Below are 23,243 nucleotides of genomic sequence, written 5' to 3' on the forward strand. Positions count from 1 at the left end.
CGTATCTCTTTATTCTTCGAGGAGGCGTCTGAAGGCGAGTCAATATTGAGTTTGGCTGTGGACAGAATTCCTGAGCTGGAATCCGTCTGATTGGCTGAGTGGGTGGGGGGCGGGGCCCAGCGCTGCTCTCTCATTGGCTGTGACTGGTGACTGTCACCTTTACACTTGTTCCTCACAGTGAGACAGAATCTGTGTGTGATTCTGTAGAAGACAGAAGACTGGCTGAGATTGTGCTGAGGCAGGACGGAGGGATTTCGATAAAACACCCCTCTCTCCCAAATATTCTTTATTCAGGTGCTTTATTCACAAATCTGACTGAAAGATGATGTATCATTGTGGGTTTGGTAAGAACAGGAAAAATCCTTTCTCTCAAAGAGTGAACATGATTCACTGAGCAGCGTCCCGCACTCTTTCAATCTAATGCACCATTACCCTTCATTAAAACCTTCATGCATTTAATAAACGCACTGCGATAGTGTCTGTGCCTTACATGTACATTTGTTCATTTAGTATACGCTTTTATCAAAGCAACTGAGGGCTTGGTCCTCAGGAGACAGAAACACGAGACGCCACGGAATACAACGTTCCCAAATTAGAAGAACAGGAGAGAACCGAGACAGCAGATCTCATTGATTCATCTCTGCGTCTACCTGCAGAAGAAGAAACCAGACCAACACAACACAACTCAACTCGCTCTCATTCTCTGATAGACTTCAGATAAAAGTGTATGTAATGTAGAGATCATTAAACATAATCTGAAAATGTAGGAGTCAGCACACACTGAACTGAACACTTCGTGCCAGAGGTTTCACCACATCCATACCTCTATTACTGAGCAGGACATTTATTCATTTATTTAGAGTTTTAATCTTGATTATTTTGATCAATATTGTAATCATAATTATTTAACAATTAGGAGTGGACGATATGATCAAAATCTTGAATGATAACGATATATATCAAGTATATTTCGCTGAAAATAAGGATGCAGTGATATCAGTTCTCAACACACTGCAACTGAAACTAATACTAAACTAATTTAAGTGAACAGTTCTTCAAACAGTTATAGAAACAAGTCGATTAAATAAATGAAAATATAAACAATAAAGGACAAATACAAAGTAAATCTATAACAGTGTGGAATTCAGCTAATAAACTACTACAGTAAATTAATAAAGTAAATCAATGTACAATACAATCTTTGGCTCACCACTTGCAGGAGGGAGTGTAAGGGGCCGGTGCATAGTGGATCGGCGACAGTCGTAGGCGAGACCCCCGATGACCCGATCTCTGGACACGGAATCTGGCTTTAGGGACGTGGAATGTCACCTCGTTGGTGGGGAAGGAGCCTGAGCTTGTGCGGGAGGTCGAGAGGTACCGACTAGAGATAGTCGGGCTCACCTCAACGCACAGCTTGGGCTCTGGAACCACACTTCTTGAGAGAGGCTGGACTCTACCACTCTGGAGTTGCCCATGGTGAGAGGCGGAGGGCTGGAGTGGGTTTGCTTATAGCCCCCCAGCTCAGCCGCCATGTGTTGGAGTTCACCCCGGTGAACAAGAGGGTCGCTTCCCTGCGCCTTCGAGTCGGGGATAGGTCTCTCACTGTCGTTTGTGCCTACGGGCCGAACGGCAGTGCGGACTACCCGGCCTTCTTGAAGTCTCTGGGAGGGGTGCTGGAAAGTGCTTTGACTGGAGACTGACTGGAGTGGCCGTAAGGTCTCCGGTGCCTGTCGAGGCGGCAATCCCCGAACCCGGTGGCGGACACCGGAAGTAAGGGATGCTGTCAAGCTGAAGAAGGAGTCCTATCGGGCCTGGATGGCTTGTGGGACTCCGGAGGCAGCTGACAGGTACCAGCAGGCCAAGCGGACTGCAGCCCGGGTAGTCGTGGAGGCAAAAAATCGGGCCTGGGAGGAGTTCGGTGAGGCCATGAAGAAAGACTATTTCGAGGTTGGCCTCGAAAAGATTCTTACAAACTGTTCAACGCCTCAGGAGGGGGAAGCAGTGCCCTACCAACACTGTTTACAGTAGAGATGGGCACCTGTTGACCTCAACTGGGGATATCGTCGGGCGGTGGAAGGAATACTTCGAGGATCTTCTCAATCCCACCGACTTGTCTTCCGTTGAGGAAGCAGTGGTTGGGGACTCGGAGGGGCACTCGTCCATCACCCGGGCTGAAGTCATCGAGGTAGTTAAAAAGCTCCTCGGTGGCAAAGCACCGGGGGTGGATGAGATCCGCCCCGAGTACCTCAAGTCTCTGGATGTTGTGGGGCTGTCTCGGCTGGCACGTCTCTGCAACATCGCATGGCGGTTGGGGACAGTACCTCTGGACTGGCAGACCGGGGTGGTGGTCCCTCTTTTCAAGAAGGGGGACCGGAGAGTGTGTTCCAACTATAGGGGGATCACACTTCTCAGCCTCCCCGGGAAAGTCTATGCCAGGGTACTGGAGAGGAGAATTCGGCCGATAGTGGAACCTCGGATTCAGGAGGAACAGTGTGGTTTTCGTCCCGGTCGTGGAACACTGGACCAGCTCTTTACCCTTTCCAGGGTGCTGGAGGGTTCATGGGAGTTTGCCCAATCAGTCCACATGTGTTTTGTGGATTTGGATAAGGGGTCGGCGGCTCCCTACTTAGGGCTATTCGGTCCCTGTACGACCGGAGCAAGAGCTTGGTTTGCATTGCCGGCAGTAAGTCAGACCTGTTCCCGGTGCATGTTGGACTCCGGCAGGGCTGCCCTTTGTCACCGGTTCTGTTCATAATTTTTATGGACAGAATTTCTAGGCGCAGCCAAGGGCCGGAGAGTGTCCGGTTTGGGGACCATACGATTTCATCGCTGCTTTTTGCGGATGATGTTGTCGTGTTGGCCTCCTCAGACCAGGACCTTCAGCGTGCACTGGGATGGTTTGCAGCCGAGTGTGAAGCGGCTGGGATGAGAATCAGCACCTCCAAGTCCGAGGACATGGTTCTCAGTCGGAAAAGGGTGGATTGCCCACTTCAGGTTGGTGGAGAGTTCCTGCCTCAAGTGGAGGAGTTCAGGTATCTTGGGGTCTTGTTCACGAGTGAGGGAAGGATGGAACGTGAGATTAACAGATAGATCGGTGCAGCTTCTGCAGTAATGCGGTCGCTGTACCAGTGGCGGATACAGAACGTCATTAATAGGTGGGCCTGGTGAATATACAGGGGCTCTGTATTATAGAGCTTTCACACTGCGCGCGGATGCGGTCCGGCGATCCATTCCATGTGCGGTGCAGTGCAGAGATCGTTTCTGCAGCGAGTCTATATCTGATGTGCTGCACGCGCTGAATTAAAGTGACAGGCTGACAGTACACAGTTCGTGGCCAAAATGAACACAGATTGACATGAAAATATAATAATCTCACCATAAATGCGTTTAATTAAATAAAATGTAGTAATCTCAGCTTAAATGCATTTAATTTAATTATACTCTTTTACACAGTCATCTTTTTTTACTTTAGGATTGGGGTTAGGGTCATTCATGGTGGAGGTGAAAAAACAATTTCTTTGTGACATGCAATATTTATTGTATTAAATGCAAAAGAAAAGGCATGATAGTCGGCTGTTTTTGTCAATTTTAAGTTTTAATTTGAAATGTTTGCAATTTTAATATAAGTACTACATGGTTAAATATTTTATCACTTGTTCGAGCAACTTAATATATAAATCTATATAAGTAGCGCTGAATAATACGTTATTTAAATTGTGTTAAAACGTCTGTTAAAGAGTGTATGTACAAAGAGAATCGCAATGCTGACAAACCTTTTTTTTTATTTTTATAAAAGTTTCTGATAACTTCTGGATTTGAAATACAAATAGTGAGTATGTGTTCGTGGTAGCATACAGTCGTGGATCAGTCACGCACTGCACACACGGAGTATGTGTGTTTCACAGTGTAACAGTGGCGTTACACAGTGCGCGCACGGAGAGCGTGTGGCCGGCCCATGCAGAAAAAAAATTCACAAGAGAACGAGCTGATTCTGTGTTTTAAAGAGAATCGTGACAGAAGAAAACAGGTATGCTATGTGTTATATATTCACAAGGCAAACAACCAAATGCTATCAAACATGGTTTTTACTGGTGTTCAGGTCACACACAGACACGTGCCCACCCATAAATCCGCGCCTGCGCTGTACCGGTCTGTCATGGTGAAGAAGGAGCTGAGCTGTAAGGCAAAGTTCTCGATTTACCGGTCAGTCTACGTTCCTACTCTCACCTATGGTCATGAGCTGTGGGTGTTCCAGGCACGTCTCACCGGGAGGAGGCCCCGGGGAAGACCTAGGACACGCTGGAGGGACTATGTCTCCCGGCTGGCCTGGGAACGCCTCGGGGTCCTCCCGGAAGAGCTGGAGGAAGTGGCTAGGGAGAGGGAAGTCTGGGCGTCTCTGCTTAGACTGTTGCCCCCGCGACCCGGCCCCGGATAAGTGGAAGATGATGGATGGATGGATGGATGGATGGAATGTACAATAAAAGTTAGTACATTTAAAGCAAGGTTTACAAAAGTAAACAAATGTTTCCGTTATGTGAATAAATTAAATGAATCAATGAATGTTGCCTGAAATAAATTATTATATAAAAAAACGTATTTTATTTCAGCTTGTTTCCAAGGCAACATTTCTCATTTTCATTTAGTTTACCTTGATGTACTAAAATAACTAGAACTAAAATCAACCCTAAAGCAGAAAATGAAATCTAATTCCTAATCCGATACGAAACATAGATCGCACTGTTTGAAGTTGTGCTGGAACACAGAAGTGTTTCCATGGTAACGGTGTGTGTTTCACTAAATCATCAGAATGTGATGGTGATCAGTTCAGCTCCAGCGGTGATCCCAACCCATCCTGGACTCCTTCTGATATCATGTGTGTGTTAGTGTGAGTCTTATAACGAGGGTCGAGCGCTGCAGTGATGTGAACCGGTCATTACTCACATACACATGAGTGTGTGTCGTCCTCCTCAACACGCCTGTCCAATCACACACACACTCACACACACACACACACTCACACACACATCCCTGCTGTGCTATAATTAATGAACATACAGCGTCGCTGGCCTGTCACACTTTCACTGTTGCCATAACAACAACATGGAAATGAAGCTTGCCGTAATATTTCTACATTTCTAATCAGAGAGAGAGAAAACCTTCCTCCAGCAGCAGCGATCACGCGGATCAGCCTTCAGCAGGTTCATTAATATCCTGATGATTCAGTGCCCAGCATCTGTTCCGCCGTCGTCTGCTTCGTTCCTGTTCTGCTAAATCTCTCAGTAGCTAACAGTAACACTTCAGGGTGAGACACTACGGGCTATAGCACTTTATACAGCACTGATTGTGTTAAAGCAGCTTTCCAGTGTTAAACAGGACAATAGTGTGCTGATAATGGAAGAGGACAGTAGTAACCCATCTGTTCATCAGTTAAAGTCAGTTCAGAACTAACCCTAACCCTAACCCTAACCCTAACCCAGACCCCATCTGTGACAGAACTTTTTCCATGCATTTTTATGAGCTTTTTGGCTTATAATGTGTTGTTTCAGACTAGTGATTTTATTATTACACTTTATTTGCATCTGTAGATTTCATACTGTTTTCTTCAAAATTAGTTTGTTTCTCCACTTCAGCAACACTTACACCTAAACTTAGAGTTTTATTCCTATCTCTATTCTGAAAGTTTTTACAGAGGGGTTAGTTCATATATAATTCACACTGATGTAGACAACATCTCTTTACTCCAAAATCAAAGAAGAATTTTGAACTGGACGTTAATCCAATGTTCAGATTATTTTCTGGAAAGAGTGCATATTTAATATTTCATTACATAATGCTGAAGTGTATGTTTAAACAACATTTCAAAAAACGTGTCAGACAAAAAAGTTTCTTAATGTAATCAGCTGTAGTATGCTAAGATCTGTTAGTTCCCTGTTTTACCCTGTTCAGCTGCTTGTGTTGTAATGTAGGGACAGTGTTTCTATACGAGGGATCAAACTCTCTAAATCTGCTCTGATCAAGCTCAGATACTTGACCCTGATGGAAATAAAGATCCAAAGTTAGTCATTACTCAGCCAAGGACTGACAGTTTGCTTACATTCATTGATTTTCATATGTTTTATATTCATATCTATTGAAATTTAAGATTTTAGTGAGAAGCCAACCAAATTACAAGGACACTGACAAGGAAGAGAAGAATAGATCTCAAAAAAAGGTATTGTCGTAGCTTCATAAAATGATTGTTGAATCACTGATGTCACATGGACTATTTTAACGATGTTCTTACTACAGTTCTGGGCTTTGAATGTTTCATGTTGCATTAATGTCTATGGAGGGAGAGAGAGCTCTCGGATTTCACTAAAAATATCTTAAGGTCTTACAGGTTTGGAACGAAATGAGGATGAGTAATTAATGACATAATTAACATTTTTGGGTGAACTATCCCTTTAAGAACTGGCTTTTGTCAGTTAAAGGGACTCTGGATGTTTATTTGGACAAGGTGTGTGTGTGTGTGTGTGTGTGTGTGTGTGTGAAGTACAATGCGTCCTCTGTTTGTGGTTTCTTCTGCTGTGATGAATGTATTCATGTGAACTGTCCTGCGGCTCCGTGTGTGTTTGGATTCTCAGAGTCGAATCTCCTCCATGTGCCAGAATCGTCTCATTGACCTGCGGCCTTGAGCGCCGTCTCCATCTGATCTCAAACGCCTGGGATTCGTTACAAATGAATACAAACCTGTTTCACATTTCCCTGCCAACTGGAAACTTTATTTTCTCTTTCTCCACTCGGCCTGTGATTCTAGCTAAAGCTGTTGGTAAGTGTTCTGTGTTAGCGGAGCTGTTGGCTTTGCTTCTGGAATGCCTGAACTCATGAACCTTCTGTGCAAACTCAGTCTCTCTGTTGAGAAGTGTAAGGCTTTCTTGTTCGTCAGAGGTTATTATTTAATTGTAGTCTGTTCCACACTGCAATTGCAGATTCTGATTCTTTTTTAGTTTTTTTTTTCCTCCACTTCAGCAGTACTTGTACACACCAAAAATTATAGTTTTATTCCTATCTATATTCTAAAGGTGTTTACTAAAGGGTTTTGGTCACATATGTTCATCAACATTTTATTCCAGTGAAAATAATTTATTTCTGATTATTGGAGTGATTAAAAAAAAAAGAGAAATCCAAAATATCCTCTGGAACATAATCAAAGAAGAGCTTTGAACCTGGCTTCTTTCACTGTTTAGATTAAGTTCTAGAAAATCAAATGTTTTATTAAAAATGAAAGACAGACCTGGACTTTTATGCTTCTTCACGTGTGAAATTAGTAGCAAGTTCAGGAAGATAGTTTCAATAGACCTTTTTTATATATACTGGGGGGACTTTTCTGTTCTCAGTATATTTTCATAGTACAGTGAACTGTAATTTCAAACAATCAAGAAAATATTTAGGCATTACACATTTGGCAGAAACGTACATCTGAAGCCACTTACGGTGCATGCGTGTCCCATGAGAATCAGACCCAGGGTATTGAGATTGCTAGTGCCGTGCCAATTACAGGATCTTACTGGTGTCATTGAACTCAGTCTGTTAAATAATATAATTAAATAGTCTAATATAATATTTCTGTATCTGTGCAGGTGAGCTCTGTGTGACGAGCCTCCATGACTCCCAGTTTCACCGCTGAAGCTCTCTGTCTGAGGGAGCGTCTCCTTCCACCTGTCCAGATACTGGGTTTTCATTCTGATCCCCACTGAACTCCCTTACCAGACCATCCCCTGCCCACCAGCACCATACTCACCATGTCAAGCCGAAGGAAGTCGTTCAACCCCTCTGTGCTCCGTGCAACCAGTTTTCCTGCAGAAGACTCTTTGGAAATGGATGTTTCAGCGGAGACTGTGCTGGACAGATACTCACCTGTGCCACTCACAACAAACGAAAACTGGATGTCACTGAACAATAAAGAAGAGGATCAGTCAGAGCGGGGTTCTGCATCGGAGCAGGGTTTGAATAGCAGAGATCATGAGGAGATCTCTCAGTCCAAAAGTCCAGTCAGTACACTCTACCTTTGTACAATCTGTAATTTCAGTACCAACCAGTTGGACTCCCTCTCATGCCATAATAAAGTGCAACACCCAGGTGAGAGCCGTTTTAAGGTCAGGCAAATCAAACTGGATAGCCAACGCATGTTGGAGCCAACCATTGAGAGCAAGAATGATGGATCCATTCAGGAAGCTATGGACACTATAAATGACTCGGGACCATTTGTGGACTCCAGCAATTCAGCAGGAGAAGACACTGGAAAGACACCAATGGAAAACAGCATAATTTTGGATAAAGTGGAGAAGGAGAAGGAGCTGGACAATCCATTGTTGAAGGATGAGATCAGAGCAGTGAGTGTAAATGGTACCATCATTATTCCGGAACCTACGTGTCATGTAATGCCTCTGCTACAGCGACCTCCCAATCTTAGCACCTCTCCAGCAATTGCAGTTCCTATTCACAGCACCAAGTACAACCCCACACTGGACAGCAATGTTACCCTGATCACATCTTTTAACAGATTCCCATATCCGACCCACGCAGAGCTCTCCTGGCTCACTGCTGCCTCCAAACACCCTGAGGAGCAGATCAAGGTATGGTTCACCACCCAGCGTCTGAAGCAAGGCATCACCTGGTCCCCTGAAGAAGTAGAAGAAGCCCGTAAGAAGATGTTCAATGGCAGTATACCACCCTCACACCAGACCTGTGAAGTTTTGCCTGCACCTTTTGGTGAAACACACAACCCTGGCCAGGCACAATCAGCTACTTGTCATGGATTTGGGCCGACCAGCCTTGCATCAAACATCACCGCTGACAGATCATCCACTACTTGTATTGCTACAGCAGTCCGTCAGGCGCAGACCCTTAAGAGGCCTCTAGGATCTTCTTTCTTGGCTTCAGTGGTCAAACGTCCAACTGGAGACCCCAGAGAGAGTCTGCGCATGCCCCCTCCACCAGCTCCACCACCAGAAACACTCGCTATTGTTTCTTCTCCTGGGCTTAAAGAGACTAAAACACCTAGCCCTGGTTCTTTGGTGGCCTCAGACATGAAGAGACCTGTTCCTGTACATTTTGTCCCATCTGAAGAGGATCCTCCAATAGTTCAATCCAAAGAGAAGAAACTTGTGTCACTTCCTTCAGTATTGCCCAAAGAAAGACTCCCTTTGTCACCCATAGTTTCCACCAATCTCAAAAGACCTGCAATTGCTCAGCAATCGAGCAATCATACTTCAGCCTCCTCGTTCGTTGCTAAAAACAAGTTTGCTAATGGTGTAGCCATGCTCTCAGCCCCAGCTGTGGCAACCCCACAAATGAGTAGACCAACGATCATTCAGACAATGTCGGCTGTGCCTCTGTCCCCATCTTCGACTCCAGTCCTTCCGTGTAAGTCTAAGCTATCTATTGCTCCAGTGTCCTCATGCTTCAATAGTCAGAATGGAAAAGAATCTACAAATTTCCAGAATGATTCCCAGAAGTTAGATGTTGAATTCGCTCCCATTCAGTTTCCTCTACTAGAGAGAGTGAAGGACAAGAGTCCTGGACAAGTGAAGCTTCTAGAGGAGAGTTTTCAAAGGAACAGTTTCCCGTCCTATAATGAGGTCGAGCACCTCGTGATCACCACTAGAATGTCCAGAGAGGAAATCGAAAGCTGGTTTTCGGAGCGCAGAGCTCTTCGAGATGATTTGGAACATGCCCTGCTGAACTCCATGGGCTCTAAACGGGAGTCCCAGCAGACTTTCCTTAGTGGATCTCAGAGACATTCAGGCACCCTTACCTTCAGCCCCGTGCCTCAAGTCAGCAAGACCGTGAACCTTCTCAAAAATGTTAGTGTACAGTACCAATGGCCCTCGCCTGTAGAGTTCAGGCATCTGGAGATGCAGGCGCGGTTAGCTCGCACAGAACTTGTCCGCTGGTTCAGAGATAGTCGGCTAGCTCAGGAGAGCCGCATCCTAGACTGGAAGGAGATGTTTGGAGAGCAGAACAGCTGCCAGGCTGCAGACGCAACAAAACAACAACTAGGAGAAGAAAACACCAAACCCAGCAGCCCAGAATTCGATAACTGGTTCAGTAACATGCTCGGTCAGCACATGGGGAGCAATGGGGAACCGATTGGTGAGAGCAGGGAGGACCATGGAGAAAACGCATGTGAGCTGCTCTCAGATGCAGATTAGAAGATGGAAGGTATGTTTAAGGATGAACAGAACAGTGTTGCACATGCTGTTGTTGTCATGAATCTTTAGCAAAAAACTCAGTTATGTCAAAAATACAATTCAGGTTTTAGAGTTTAAAACAAGTGTGTACTAATAGCTAAAAACAAATAGCTGCCCACTGCTGTGTGTGTGTGTGTGTGCACTTGGATGGGTTGAATGCAGAGCACCAGTTCCTAGTGTGGGTTTCTATACTTGGCAAATGTCACGACTTTCACTTTCATGGTCAGGACAGTTTCAGAGATCGCAGTCTAACTTTACACACACTAAGAGAGTTTGTGAGATTTCAGTCTTATTATGTTATACATTTTTAAACAGTGTTTCAATTATTTTCTGTGGTAGTCAACATTATTTCCCAAATGATTAATTTGTATTGAACCTGTAAAATTCTTTTGAATAAAACAATAATAATGGAAAACAATGACCGGAGGTCAATCTTCAGTGGGAGATTTCATTATATATGGATATCATATCACAAAACTTCATTTGGAAAACTTTAAAAGGAGATATTCCTCAATATTTAGATTGTTTTGCACCCTCAGATTTTAATAGTTGTATCAAACAAATATTGTTTTTCCCTCCTCAGGTGAGAGCACTGTCCTTCACCGAAGCGCTTTAGGAGCCACTGAACACTTCTGACGCTCGACACAGGACTGGAGAACTGTGGGATGGTGTGTGTGTGTGTTGTGTGTATGTTTAGGATGCAGAACACACTGAACACTTCTGACGCTCGACACAGGACTGGAGAACCGTGGGATGGTGTGTGTGTGTGTTGTGTGTATGTTTAGGATGCAGAACACACTGAACACTTCTGTACGCTGGGGTCACTGCGCATCTGGACTTGCAAACGTACCTTTACTGCATATTGTCTGCAGATCTGTACATTTTTATTACATATTTTGATACATTTTATAATGGGAACAAGTTTTGGCTGTTTTTTAGTGGACATTTCTTTAGTGTCGGTGGAAGGAGATGCCAGAAACCACGAGGTGCTGAAATATTCTCTGGACACATGACATGCAACAGCCCAAAATATGATTCTTCTACTACAGACGGGACACTTTAATGGGGATTCGCTCTTCTGCTGGTGAACACACACGTCAGCGCTGATGTTTAAACTGGTTTGTTTGCAATCTAAGACTCAAACGCTTCACTCGTAATTAACTCTTTCTCTGCTGTAGTGTCTCTGCATCAATGCTAACGCTCTTTTCACACACAGACCGCCGCTGGAAGCTAATAAAACTGCACATGTATGGTGTTTGTTTGAGATGTCACTGCTGTACGTTTGTCCATATGAAGCTTCTTCGCCTTCCCTTTGTTCCATAGATTAATTTTGGTCTGCAGCTCTGAAAGCTAAAATAGCAGCTCATGATGAATCTGAGCGTCTCAAGGCCAAAAACACCAAACACACGAGCAGATGTTTGAGATATTTCTGTCTGATGTGTCTGTATTGAAAGCAAACTCTAAATTCATAACTGTGATGTGGCATAAAACTTCCCCGCGTTTAGAAATGTGAGTTAACCAGAGGTTTAATCCGTCCTGCTGATTGTTTTTGCTCTCAGGCAGATTTGGGTCACGACGGAACGGAGACTTCACGTGTTACCTCACAAACGCGGGTTATATAATGTGTGTGATGGTGTTCTTCAGAGAGGTCAGATTGTTCAGTGCTGGAGGATTGTGGGTAGTGTAGTGCTTGTGTTCTGTGTGCCATTGCTGACTGAGCGCAGTCAGACCGTCTTTATTTTGACCCGAGGATGAGGAGCACTAGCTTGTGTTCGCTCAGAGCAGAAGAAAAACCCTTCCCAAGAATGTTCCAACACTTGTTTCTGGTCAAAAATGACCGGCCTACAATAAACTGCTTGTTAATCTACTTTTTTCTTGCATTATCACCAAATGTTGGATTCGATCTTTTTGTAAACTTGTTTTCTTTCAGTCAGCGCTGGTTTAATGTTTTGATCTGAGCTTCTTTCACTCAAAAACTGAATATTGCCAAAAAAATGAATGTTAGAATAAATGAAAAATTAAAACAATTTTTTTTTTTTATTAAATATTGCCTGTGATTAATTAGTTCCTAAACGAAATAAGACAAGCTGACAGAAAGACTGAATCCAAGATCTGGTGATGAGAGATTTACACCAGTATCTGAAAGACTTTCTGACCAGGAACATCATCTTTGGAGAAGATTGACAGAGTTCATCAGAAACACTGGACTGGGAAAATCATTCTTCAATAACCTTTTCTTATGAAATAATGAAAATCAGTCAAATAAGCTCATGTGACTGATGCAGATCCTCATCTACTGTGTGTTTCTGTGACCTGGGACTGCTTCTGTCTGTGTGTGTGTGTGTGTGTGTGTGTGTGTGTCTAGAGTCAGAACAACTGCAGTATCTGACCTGCTTTTACACACAGACTGTCTATAGGTGACGTCTGACCTGGATTTCACAGAGTCTCAGTGTCTGAGTTCACTTCAGTCTGTCTGTGAAGACACCAGAAACACACACACACACTCACTCACAGACACACACTCACTCACAGACACACACTCACACACACACACACTCACAGACACACACTCACACACACACACACATAGACACAGACACACACACACACACACTCACACACTCACACACTCACAGACACACACACACATAGACACAGACACACACACTCACAGACACACACACTCACACACACACACACACACACACACACACACACACACACTTACACTCACACACACACACTTACACACACACTGATCAGTAAGTCATGAGTCAGTGAGGATCCTGATGGACTGATTATAGACGTCTCGTCTGCGTCACATTTCATGAATACTTTTTGAGAACTGCTTACACTCAAAACTGACCAATATTTACATCTCTTATCTACCTAAATACAATCATCTAAATCAACACAAATCAGCCACATTTTAGAAACTAGAATTATTCATATTTACTCTGAAGAAAGACACTATTATTGGGATGGATGTAGTACTGAGTAACCAGAGCCAGATTACAGGAGGGTAAAGTCACGATATCTGTGATCTTGACATAAAAACACATTTTCATTATGTACAGCGAACAGCGGAGCTCCACATAAACCATATACATCTAAAGACAAAGCCTAAATAGTTTCCTCTAATAGAGGATCAGATGAGTGCGTGATGAAGAAGTCACTTTAACATTGCTTTAGATGAATGGAATGGAAATAAATCAAATTCATTTACAGCACTTTTTAATTCCCGTATATGAAGTAAGATCATTGTGTAACTTCTAATACAGAAATTAAATGATATTGTGCTGTTGAAATGACTGCTTTTGTGTTATGTTTGTGCATTTTTAGGATCTGAAATGTCAAAAATGGGTTAAATTCAATGGGTTTTCATTTATATTCACTTGTGTGTACTTATACGAGTATCATTAAAAATAAAAATAAAAAGGTTTAATTTATGAACAGTTTTAATTTCACGTACAAAACCTAGGGTTTAATCATGTCTAAATATTTATTTAAATGCAAAACTTGAAAATAAGTAGGAAGTTCTCTTGAGAAACTATGCATGTGTAATTATTAAAGAGCGTACAGACCCTCGAGGATAAACCATGGCTTTACAAATAAACATGGCTCTTTGAACTGGAATTTTAAACCATTTTCTCTATTTTAACCTTGACTTGTTATTGAGTGAGATTCAAGTTTATTGACCAGAATAAGAGGATTTCTGATGACTGAGTTTCTGGCAATAAACTTAAATAAGGATGAGTTTTTATGTTTCTGAGCGTAAGAAGCAGTTTTGTACAGACACAGATGTAAAGGCAGAGCTTGTGGATGTGTTTTCTCTCTCACAGGAAACCGTTCTAAGGGAAACAGTGTTTATGTGGTTTAATAGACAGACAGAATACACGATAGATGAGCCAAGTCATTATTACTGTACGCTTCTCATTATGACCAGAGTTTACTCATTAATATCATAAAAGAAAAATTTTAATACTCCCATTCAAAAACATTTTCTTTTCTCAAAAACTTGTCTCTTTTTGGCTTAAAAAACTTCTTATCTCTCCAAAAAAATTTCTCACATTTTTTTCCTCTCAATGTTTTTCTCTTAAAAATATGTAAAAATATCTCTAAAGAAATATCTCTTTTTCTCATCAGATTTTCTTCTTCATTTTTTTTCTCCTCAAAATGTTTAGCTTCAAGGTTTTTTCTTCATTTTTTTTTCTTCCAGTAAATTGTTTTTCTTTCTCCCAAAAAATTTTCTCATCAGAATTTTTTTATCTTCAAAAATGTTTTATTTTTCTTCAAAAAACTATTTTTTTTCTGTCTCCAAAAGGCATTTCTTTCATCAGAATTGTTTTTCTCTTTAACTTTTTTTCTCTTAAACTTGAATTTCTTGCATCAAAATACTACTACTGCTAATTATAAATAAATAGGAGAGGTCATCAAACTTCTCTCATCAGAATAGTTTTTCTTCTCTTAAATAGAAAGAGGATTATGGTCCAGTAATAAACCCATCCCATGGTCAGTCTGTCTTTTGATTTTTATTTCTCTCCTCAAAAATGTTTTACTCTTGAAACGACTCTTTTCTCAGTAAAATAAATCTCCCCACAAACTTTTTTCTCTCTTCAGATTTTTTTTCTCTCAAACAAATACTATCTCTTATCTCTAGGGATCTTTCTTAAAACTATATATTTTTTTCTTGTTTCTTAAAATCATATTTTTCTCTAAATGTTTTGTCTCGTCAGTTTTTTCTTCTTTCTCTTCAAAAATGTTCCTAAAGCCGCAGCACAAGAGAGATGTGTTTCATCACTTTGAATTAACTGTCTGCTGAATTAACTCATCTGCAGTTTTAATGTAATTTCTGCATCATGAAGACGTGAGAGCTCACGAGGCACACAGTACTTGCTCTCATCATCAGGCTCGAGCGGACAGTGATTGACAGGTGTTTATGATGCGTTAGGTGTAATGATAAGAATCACAGCAGACAAACAATGGTGTGTTCGTCCCGATTCTCATGATTCACAGCGACACCTGCAGGACGAACAGTGTGTGACGTCACCGATGAGGTCATGTTCTGAGATGATTTGGTTTAAGATTCAATTATTTTCCAGATATTTTTCATTCTGATGATGTGTACAACACTGATGCTCTCATTTATACACACACACACACACATATATATAACCTATTGTTAAGAAAAAAAAAAAAAAAAAAAATTATATATAACAAAAACATTAAATTACCAAAACCTTAAAAGTACAAGAAAATTATAAATATAATTTAATTATTTTCTATATTTATTTTTGTTGTAATTTGAAGTTTGTATATGAATAAAAATCCTCTGAATGAAACACTGATGAAGCATCAAGTCCAGATTCACTCATTTAATATGAAACTCTTCTCACAGATGAATAACACAAAACTCCTACAGTCGGACAGAAACAAGGTTTAATTGTGTACAATATAAAAACTAGAACAGAGTATCCACAGATGCATGTTTATTAGCAGAAGAACAGGAGCGTCTCACTCGCGCTGCTCCATCTTGACTTTAGGAGGCTTCAGGAACGTGCGGTTCTTCTCTTTCTTAGTCTTTCCTTTAGACTGGAAGCTCCTCCAGCTGTCCACACGACCGTCACGCGTCTCCTGCGCACACACACACACACACGTGATGAGACCGGAGCATCTCTCTCTCTCACACACACACACACACACACACAGTCTCTCAGTGCATCTCTCTCTCTCTCTCTCTCTCTTACCTCGAAGTTCTTCTGCCACTCTCGCTCTCTCTTGGCGCGCTCCTGCGTCTCAATCTCTTCTTCTCGCTGTCTTTTCCTGCAATCAGAGGACACTCGTTCACTTCCTGTTTCCATGTCACATGATCACTGACATTACACGTTTGTGTGTGTGTTTACCGTTCATGCATCTCCTTGGTTTCTCGCTCTTTCCTCTTGATCTCCAGCTCAGCGAAGAGCTTCATGGTCTGTTTATAAACCGCCTGCCGGAACTACACACACACACACACACCATCAGAACCCAAACACGCTTAAAACATGTCAGGATCACACGTGAAGCCTGTTCTTCAGTGTAACTACAGTGAATCCAGGGTAAATGATGGGGATTTGTAGATTGAAAGTCTTCGGAGAGTCTCACTGTTCTGTCATTATCAGGTCTGTGCTCAACAAGTGTTTACCACTTAGTCAATAATGAAGATGTATCATATCGATCACAAGTGCAGTATGGAGTACCTCAAGGCTCAGTACTAGGGCCGCTACTCTTCACGCTTTATATGTTACCCTTGGGAGATATCATCAGGAAACATGGTGTTAGCTTTCACTGTTATGCTGATGATACTCAGCTCTATATTTCCTCGCAGCCCGGTGAAACACACCAATTTGAAAAACTAATGGAATGCATAGTCGATAAAAAAATTGGATGACGAGTAATTTCTTACTGCTAAATTCAGAAAAAACAGAAGTGTTAATTATAGGATCTAAAAACTCTGCTTGTAATAACCTAGAACACTGTCTAAGACTTGATGGCTGCTCTGTCAATTCTTCGTCATCAGTTAGGAACCTAGGTGCGCTACTTGATCACAATCTTTCCTTAGAAAGCCACGTTTCTAGCATTTGTAAAACTGTGTTTTTCCATCTCAAAAATATATCTAAATGTATCTAATTTAAATTATTTGATCAGCAAAGCTTTTATCCATGATATTTTTCATTTTGATTGGAAAAAGGTTTATTTAATTCCTGATGTTGAAGTGGCAAGGTCATATTTTAAAGATTAATTTGTGGGTATTTTAAATAAACATGCACCCCTGAGAAAGTTCACAGTAAAGGGGAGGGTTTTAATCCCTGGTTTTATAATCCCTGGTTTTCTTATGTATTATCCACTCTTTTGCATGAATGGGATTTGGCCTGGGCAAAAGCAAGGAAATCTGGGCAAGAAAATGATTGGGTTAATTTCAGATATTTAAGAAGTAATTGTACTACACAAATACGTAAAGCTAAGTCACATTTCTATCTTGATGAGACAATAAATTAAAAAAACCCAGCATAATTTGGGAAAATTATAAATTCAATGAAAACAGTACAAAACTCTTCATTTTCTGCTCTTCCTAAATTTGTAAATGTTAATAATGTACAAGTTAATGATAAAAAAGATATAGTTGATTTATTTAACAATCACTTTGCCTCTGCCGGATCCCTTTTCAAGCCAGGGCTAGGACATCTTTCATCTCCAGGTTTTTCTAACGCCAATGTTTGGGACTCAAACCTCTTTACTTTTGAACCAATTTCAAGAGCGAAGGTTTTACTCGTGTTACAAAACATAAATTGTAAAAGGTCAGCTGGTCCTGATGGGCTTGACCATTTCCTCCTGAAACTTGTGGCTAATATTATTGTTGAACCAATAACTTATATTTTTAATTTATCTTTTGAAAAAAACATTATACCCCTATCTTGGAAGACAGGTCATGCAAGACCACTTTTTAAAAATGGGGACCCAACTATTATGGACAATTATCGTCCTATTTCAAAACTCTCAGTATTAGCAAAGATTTTTTGAGTCATTGTTTAGTGATCAGTTAAAGGACTTCTTAATAGTAAATAATATTCTTATTCCTTTTCAGTCAAGTTTTATAAAAGGGTATAGCACCATCACAGCAGCCACAAAGGTAGATGATGATATTGTTAGTGCTATTGACTAAAGAATCTTGTGCAGCATTATTTATTGATCTTTCAAAACCTTTTGATATGGCTGATCATGCTATTTTGTTAAAACATCTGCTAAAATCGGGATGTCTGATAATGCTATTGAATGGTTTAAAAACTGTCTAGTAGATATCAGTGTGTCACTTGTGAAGGCATTATATCAAGGAAGGCAGAATTAATGGTTGGAGTCCCTCAAGGTTCCATATTAGGGCCTTTGTTGTTTACAGTCTACATAAATTATATCTGTAAAGATGTAGATGTAGCTGTACATCTCTTTGTGGATGATAATATTATATACAGTACTGCTAGATCTCCGTATGAGGCATTAAATAAATAGCAGGATGCTTTTACAGTTTTACAAAACTGTAATTGGCACTTAACTCTAAAAAGACCAAGAATGTACAGGATTTGCCTCAAATTATTACTCTATATGACCAGAAAACGGAAAAATTGTCGTGTTATAATTACTTGGGTTTTTTATTAGATGAAAATCTCACTTTTAATCCCCATGTAGATAAATTGGTAAAAAAGCTGAGAGTTAAACTAAGATTTTATTATTGAAATAAGGCTTGTTTTAATATAAAGGCAAGAAAGGAACTTGTTGCTGCTACCTTTTTATCTGTTATAGACTATGGAGAGGTTCTGTACATGCATGCAGCAAAGTCTGTTTTACGTTCATTGGGTTCTGTACACCATTCTGCTCTACGCTTTGTCACTAAAGCAGAGTATTTTACACATCATTGTAGTTTGTATAGTTTATCAGGTTGGCCTCCACTCTCAATCCGTAGACAGCATCGCTGGCTTATTTTTATTTATAAAGCAGTGTTAGGACTGTTGCCTTATTTATCAGTTTTCTCTTTTGTAGAAAACAATAGATACAATCTTAGGTCTAATAATAGCATTCTTTTTACTACACCTGCTGTAAAATCTGAATTTGGTAAAATCGCCTTCCGTTACAATGCTCCTTCAACCTGGAATGCTTTGCAGAAACAGTTGAAGATAAGCACTATTATCCCACTGAATGATTTTAAATTATATCTCACAGAAAGCTTCAGCTATAAGTGTGATTGAGTATAGACTGCTGTTCTGTTTTGATTCTTGTATGGAGCTTGCTGCCTTTCTTGGCCAGGGACCATTAGAAAAAGAGACTATCATCTCAATATGATTTCCGCTGGTTAAATAAAGGAATAATTATTGTAAATCTAAATCACGACCTATGCTCTCAATTTCAGATGCAGAAGCATTAATTTATGCGTTCATGACCTCAAGGTTAGATTATTGTAAGGCGCGTCAGGAAGCAGCAGGCAGACCAGCGATCATCATGTGATCACCGTGTCGGAGGATGAGGTTCGGAGGACTCTAAAGCGAGTGAACGTCAGGAAAGCAGCCGGACCTGATGGGATTCTGGCCGTATTCTGAGGCCCTGCGCTGATCAGCTCGCTGGTTTGTTTGAGTCTCTTCCTACCTCGTTGTTTAGGGCTGGGCGATATGTCTAACGATATGATCATGCACATCTAGTCAGTAAATCTTGTTCTGTGATTACCGCTAAATCACCATCACCTGCTTTTAAATGGAGCGGCATTTAATAGACAGAGCCGTAGGTCACTGACAAGCTACACAATATCACGTTCATTATCGAAGGCAAATCATCTGGGATATGGAAACGTGATATTGACTTCTGTCATCATCCCTGTGCCTAAGAACAATAAACCCTCTTGTCTGAATGACTATCGTCCAGTTGCCCTCACATCAATAGTCATGAAGGTCTTTGAGGGACTGGTTAAAAACCTCATCTGCTCCCCCATCCCGGATACTTTGGACCCTCTTCAGTTTGCCTATCGCCCAAACAGATCCACAGATGATGCCATCTCTCACATCCTGCACTCTTCTCTTACACACATTGACAGCAATAACAGGAACTATGTAAGGCTGCTATTTATTGACTATAGCTCAGCTTTTAATACTATAGTACCCATAAAGTTAGCTTCTAAACTCATGGACCTCGGCCTGAATTCTTCACCATGCGTCTGGATCCTTGATTTCCTCACCGGCAGACCTCAAGTGGTGAAACTAGGCCAGTACACCTCCAGCTCCATCACCCTGAACGTAGGAGCCCCACAGGGCTATGTCCTGAGTCCCCTGCTCTTCTCTCTCTACACACATGACTGCGTGTCTTCGCACAGCTCCACATCCATTATCAAATTTGCTGATGAAACTGTGGTTCTGGGCCTCATTCACAACAATAATGAGACCGCATACTTGGATGAGGTAGAGAAATTAACATCATGGGGCCATGATGGGCCTGTCTCTCTCTGAATGTGAGCAAAAGTAAAGAGCTGATTGTGGACTTCAGGAAGAGACAGCAGAAGCCCTATACTCCTCTTATGATCAGCGGGACACCTGTGGAGAGGGTGAGCAGCTTCAAGTACCTTGGTGTAAACATCTCGGAGGACCTCACTTGGACTACTCACATTCAAACACAGGTTAATAAAGCCAGGCAAAGACTGTACCATCTGCGACAGCTGAGGAAATTCAGGGTCTAACCAGCAATCCTGAAAACTTTTTATTCAGGAGCCACAGAAAGTGTATTGACTCAGTGTATCTCAGTGTGGTATGGGAACAGCTCCAGTCAAGACTGCAAAGCCCTGCAGAGAGTTGTGCACTTAGCTGAGCGCATTTTAGGGTCTGCTCTCCCCTCTCTGCAGGACATCTACCTCAAACTGTTAAAATCATTTAGGACTCCAACCATCCTAGTAACTGTCTTTTCACTTTGCTGCCATCTGGTAAGCGCTTACGTAATCTGATGACAAAAACTGAAAGACTCGGGCCATTAACTCAAAACCAGCCTCTTAATATCTTCATGTCTCCACTCAATCAGTAAGATATTCATCATTCTCTACCTCACAGACATATTGAGAGTGTCCTCACATTTGCCTCTTGTACATTCCTGTGTCCTCCAGTTAGCATACACATATGCATATTATTTTCTATTCTTTTGTCATTAATTCTACAGTAAACATTTTAAAAAATATGTTATTCTTATATTTGCATTGTTTATCTTAATTTTTTTCATTATTATATTTATGTATATTTTCATCTGTGTTGTATTCTTTAATAATTGCACTGTCCATGGAGCGGACCTGACTCACATCGTCTCAACATCTGTTTTCTGTGTGAATCTGTGTTAAAGTGTAATTTATTTCTGTGATGCTCCGCTGTATTTTCAGCATCATTCCTCCAGTCTTCAGTGTCACATGATCTTCAGAAATCATTTTTAAATTGTAACAATATTTCTAAATTTCTACTGTATTTTTGATCAAATAATAGCAGGCTTGTTAGAGCAGAAGAGAAGTCTTTTAAAAACAGTGTGTATAAAGTCATATGGAAACAGAGCGGAGCACGAAAGTCTGTATGAACTCCTGACCTTCACTTTGAATCATCTGATGTGAACGTACCACTTCCGGGTCGTCTTCCTCCACGACGGTGGGCTTCCCGTCCTTCTTCAGCTGCTTCCTCTTCTGGCTCATCTGTGAGAGGTCAGAGGTCAGAGGTCAGTCTGGTGTTGTAGAAACACACGTGTGTCTGGAGATCAGCGGCGGCTCACCGTGTGCTCCACGTACTCCTTCCCTGCGTGGATCACATCCAGAGCCTTCTTCTTGTGCTCCGGCTCCAGCAGCATCTTATAGGCCTTATCCACCGCTGCACACACACACACACACACACACACACACACACACACACACACTCAGCATCACACCCACAGCAGCTCTAAACACCTTCAGCAGCTTCACAGAGTCTGCGGCTCACCTTCAAACGCCAGCTGAGCTCGATCCACGTCATCCTGGTTCTTGTCTGGATGGACGAGGATAGACAGCTGAGAAGAGAGAGAGAGAGAGAGAGAGAGAGAGAGAGATGGGCGTGAGACACTCAGACTCTGAATCACACACACTCACAGAGAGATGGAGATATACCTGTCTAAAACGCTTCTTCAGCTCCTCGTCTGTGGCTTCAGGATCGATCTGAAGAACCTGCAGCGATCACACACACACACACACACACACACACACACACACACACACACACACACACAGAGCGATCGATTGATGCTGATATCAGATATTAGAGAACCCAGCAGCTATAGCTTTGACAGCAAGTCTTCCGTCTCTTTCTGTCAGCTGTCTCTCTATAAACTAAATAATTTCTCTTTCTTTACAAAAGCACACTGCTGAGTCAAGCTGACCTCGAAGGGGTTGAGGTTGAAGTACGAGGCTCCTGGACGCAGTAACCTGTCGATCTGCTGTTTGGAGGTCAAGACCGAGTCTCTCTTCTCGATCTGCTTCACCTGAGGAACGATACACAGCCGGATCAGTATACACACACACATAAAACACTGCTGTTCACACGTCTGCGATCAGTACGATCTGTGATGTTTGAAGAAGTCTCTTCTGCTCATCAAGGCTACATTTATTTGATCAGGAAAAACTACAACATTGTTAAATATTATTACCATTTAAAATAAAACTGTTCTGTGTGAATCTGTGTTAAAGTGTAATGTATTTCTGTGATGCTCCGCTGTATTTTCAGCATCATTCCTCCAGTCTTCAGTGTCACATGATCTTCAGAAATCAGAATAATATGATGATTTACTGCTCAAGAAACATGAAGATTATTATCAGTGTTGAACAGTCGTTGTCATGAGAATCACACACATTTCTGTCATCACCAAACACATTCATTCGTGTGATGAGTGTGATAAGTGACCACCGAGACATTCTCTCTCTCTCCCTCACTCACTCAGCAGGGGGTGACTGGCAGTGCTGTCTATGTAGGGCTCAGTGGGATTGACACACAGCCCGCTTGTGCTCGTGTGAGACTCTCCTCTGTCTGTCTTTTCTCTCTTTTGTTTATATATAGAGATGTGTGTGTGTTGTTTTGCAGTCTTACCTCTGTGTAGAAGGTCTGAAACGCTTCATCGCCGCCGCTGCCGCCCGCCGCCATCTTGCTATTGAACCGTCGGCGGAAGTCACGTGACAGGGCAAAATAAAAGTCATCGACCTTTAACATGTATTAAAACTAGAGTGCAGCTAAAAATATACAATCTTACTCGGTATTTCTTTATTGTTTTACATAACAAAAAATCGTTAAATATCCCTAAATCAAGAGGTATTTGCTTGAGAAGCAAAATATTGTAATTATCTGCCAGTGGGTTCAGAAAAAATAAAACCAATTCAAGAGGAAAACAATTGTATTTTTCTGACCCCATTAGCAACAAAGTACACGAATTAATGATGCGTGCCCACTATTTCTT

At 41.5% G+C, this 23,243-nt stretch overlaps 3 protein-coding genes across 6 annotated transcripts in view; 2 read left to right on the forward strand and 1 right to left on the reverse strand.

The window, feature by feature from the left end:
- col14a1b (collagen, type XIV, alpha 1b) overlaps nucleotides 1–7,666 on the forward strand; it is a 54,805-nt gene extending 47,139 nt beyond the window's left edge. Inside the window, exon 48 of the mRNA XM_026231460.1 lies at nucleotides 7,620–7,666. Coding sequence (XP_026087245.1) covers nucleotides 7,620–7,666 — 47 coding nt within the window. The remainder of the gene's footprint in view (nucleotides 1–7,619) is intronic.
- The window catches only part of zhx2b (zinc fingers and homeoboxes 2b), a 13,814-nt gene extending 2,327 nt beyond the window's left edge, over nucleotides 1–11,487 (forward strand). For 3 of the 4 annotated variants that reach the window (XM_026232341.1, XM_026232339.1, XM_026232342.1), the window contains exons 3-4: nucleotides 7,620–10,203; nucleotides 10,816–11,487. In XM_026232341.1, the coding sequence (XP_026088126.1) occupies nucleotides 7,782–10,193 (2,412 nt within the window). In that variant the 5' untranslated portion in view covers nucleotides 7,620–7,781 and the 3' untranslated portion in view covers nucleotides 10,194–10,203; nucleotides 10,816–11,487. Of the gene's footprint in view, nucleotides 1–6,285; nucleotides 6,809–7,619; nucleotides 10,204–10,815 lie in introns of those variants that run through there. The other variant, XM_026232343.1, reaches the window with a different exon arrangement.
- Nucleotides 11,488–15,592: 4,105 nt separating this feature from the next.
- Nucleotides 15,593–22,984, reverse strand: dnajc8 (DnaJ (Hsp40) homolog, subfamily C, member 8). The gene is made up of 9 exons (XM_026232344.1): nucleotides 22,880–22,984; nucleotides 22,176–22,277; nucleotides 21,907–21,963; nucleotides 21,743–21,809; nucleotides 21,540–21,634; nucleotides 21,391–21,462; nucleotides 16,136–16,227; nucleotides 15,980–16,055; nucleotides 15,593–15,866 (listed from the first exon to the last, which is right to left on the reverse strand). Exons 1-9 carry the CDS (start codon nucleotides 22,931–22,933, stop codon nucleotides 15,747–15,749), a joined length of 735 nt encoding a protein of 244 aa, XP_026088129.1. The 5' UTR covers nucleotides 22,934–22,984; the 3' UTR covers nucleotides 15,593–15,746.
- Nucleotides 22,985–23,243: the final 259 nt, after the last annotated feature.

This window comes from Carassius auratus, chromosome 44, assembly GCF_003368295.1.
Source record: "Carassius auratus strain Wakin chromosome 44, ASM336829v1, whole genome shotgun sequence".
NCBI lineage: Eukaryota > Metazoa > Chordata > Actinopteri > Cypriniformes > Cyprinidae > Carassius > Carassius auratus.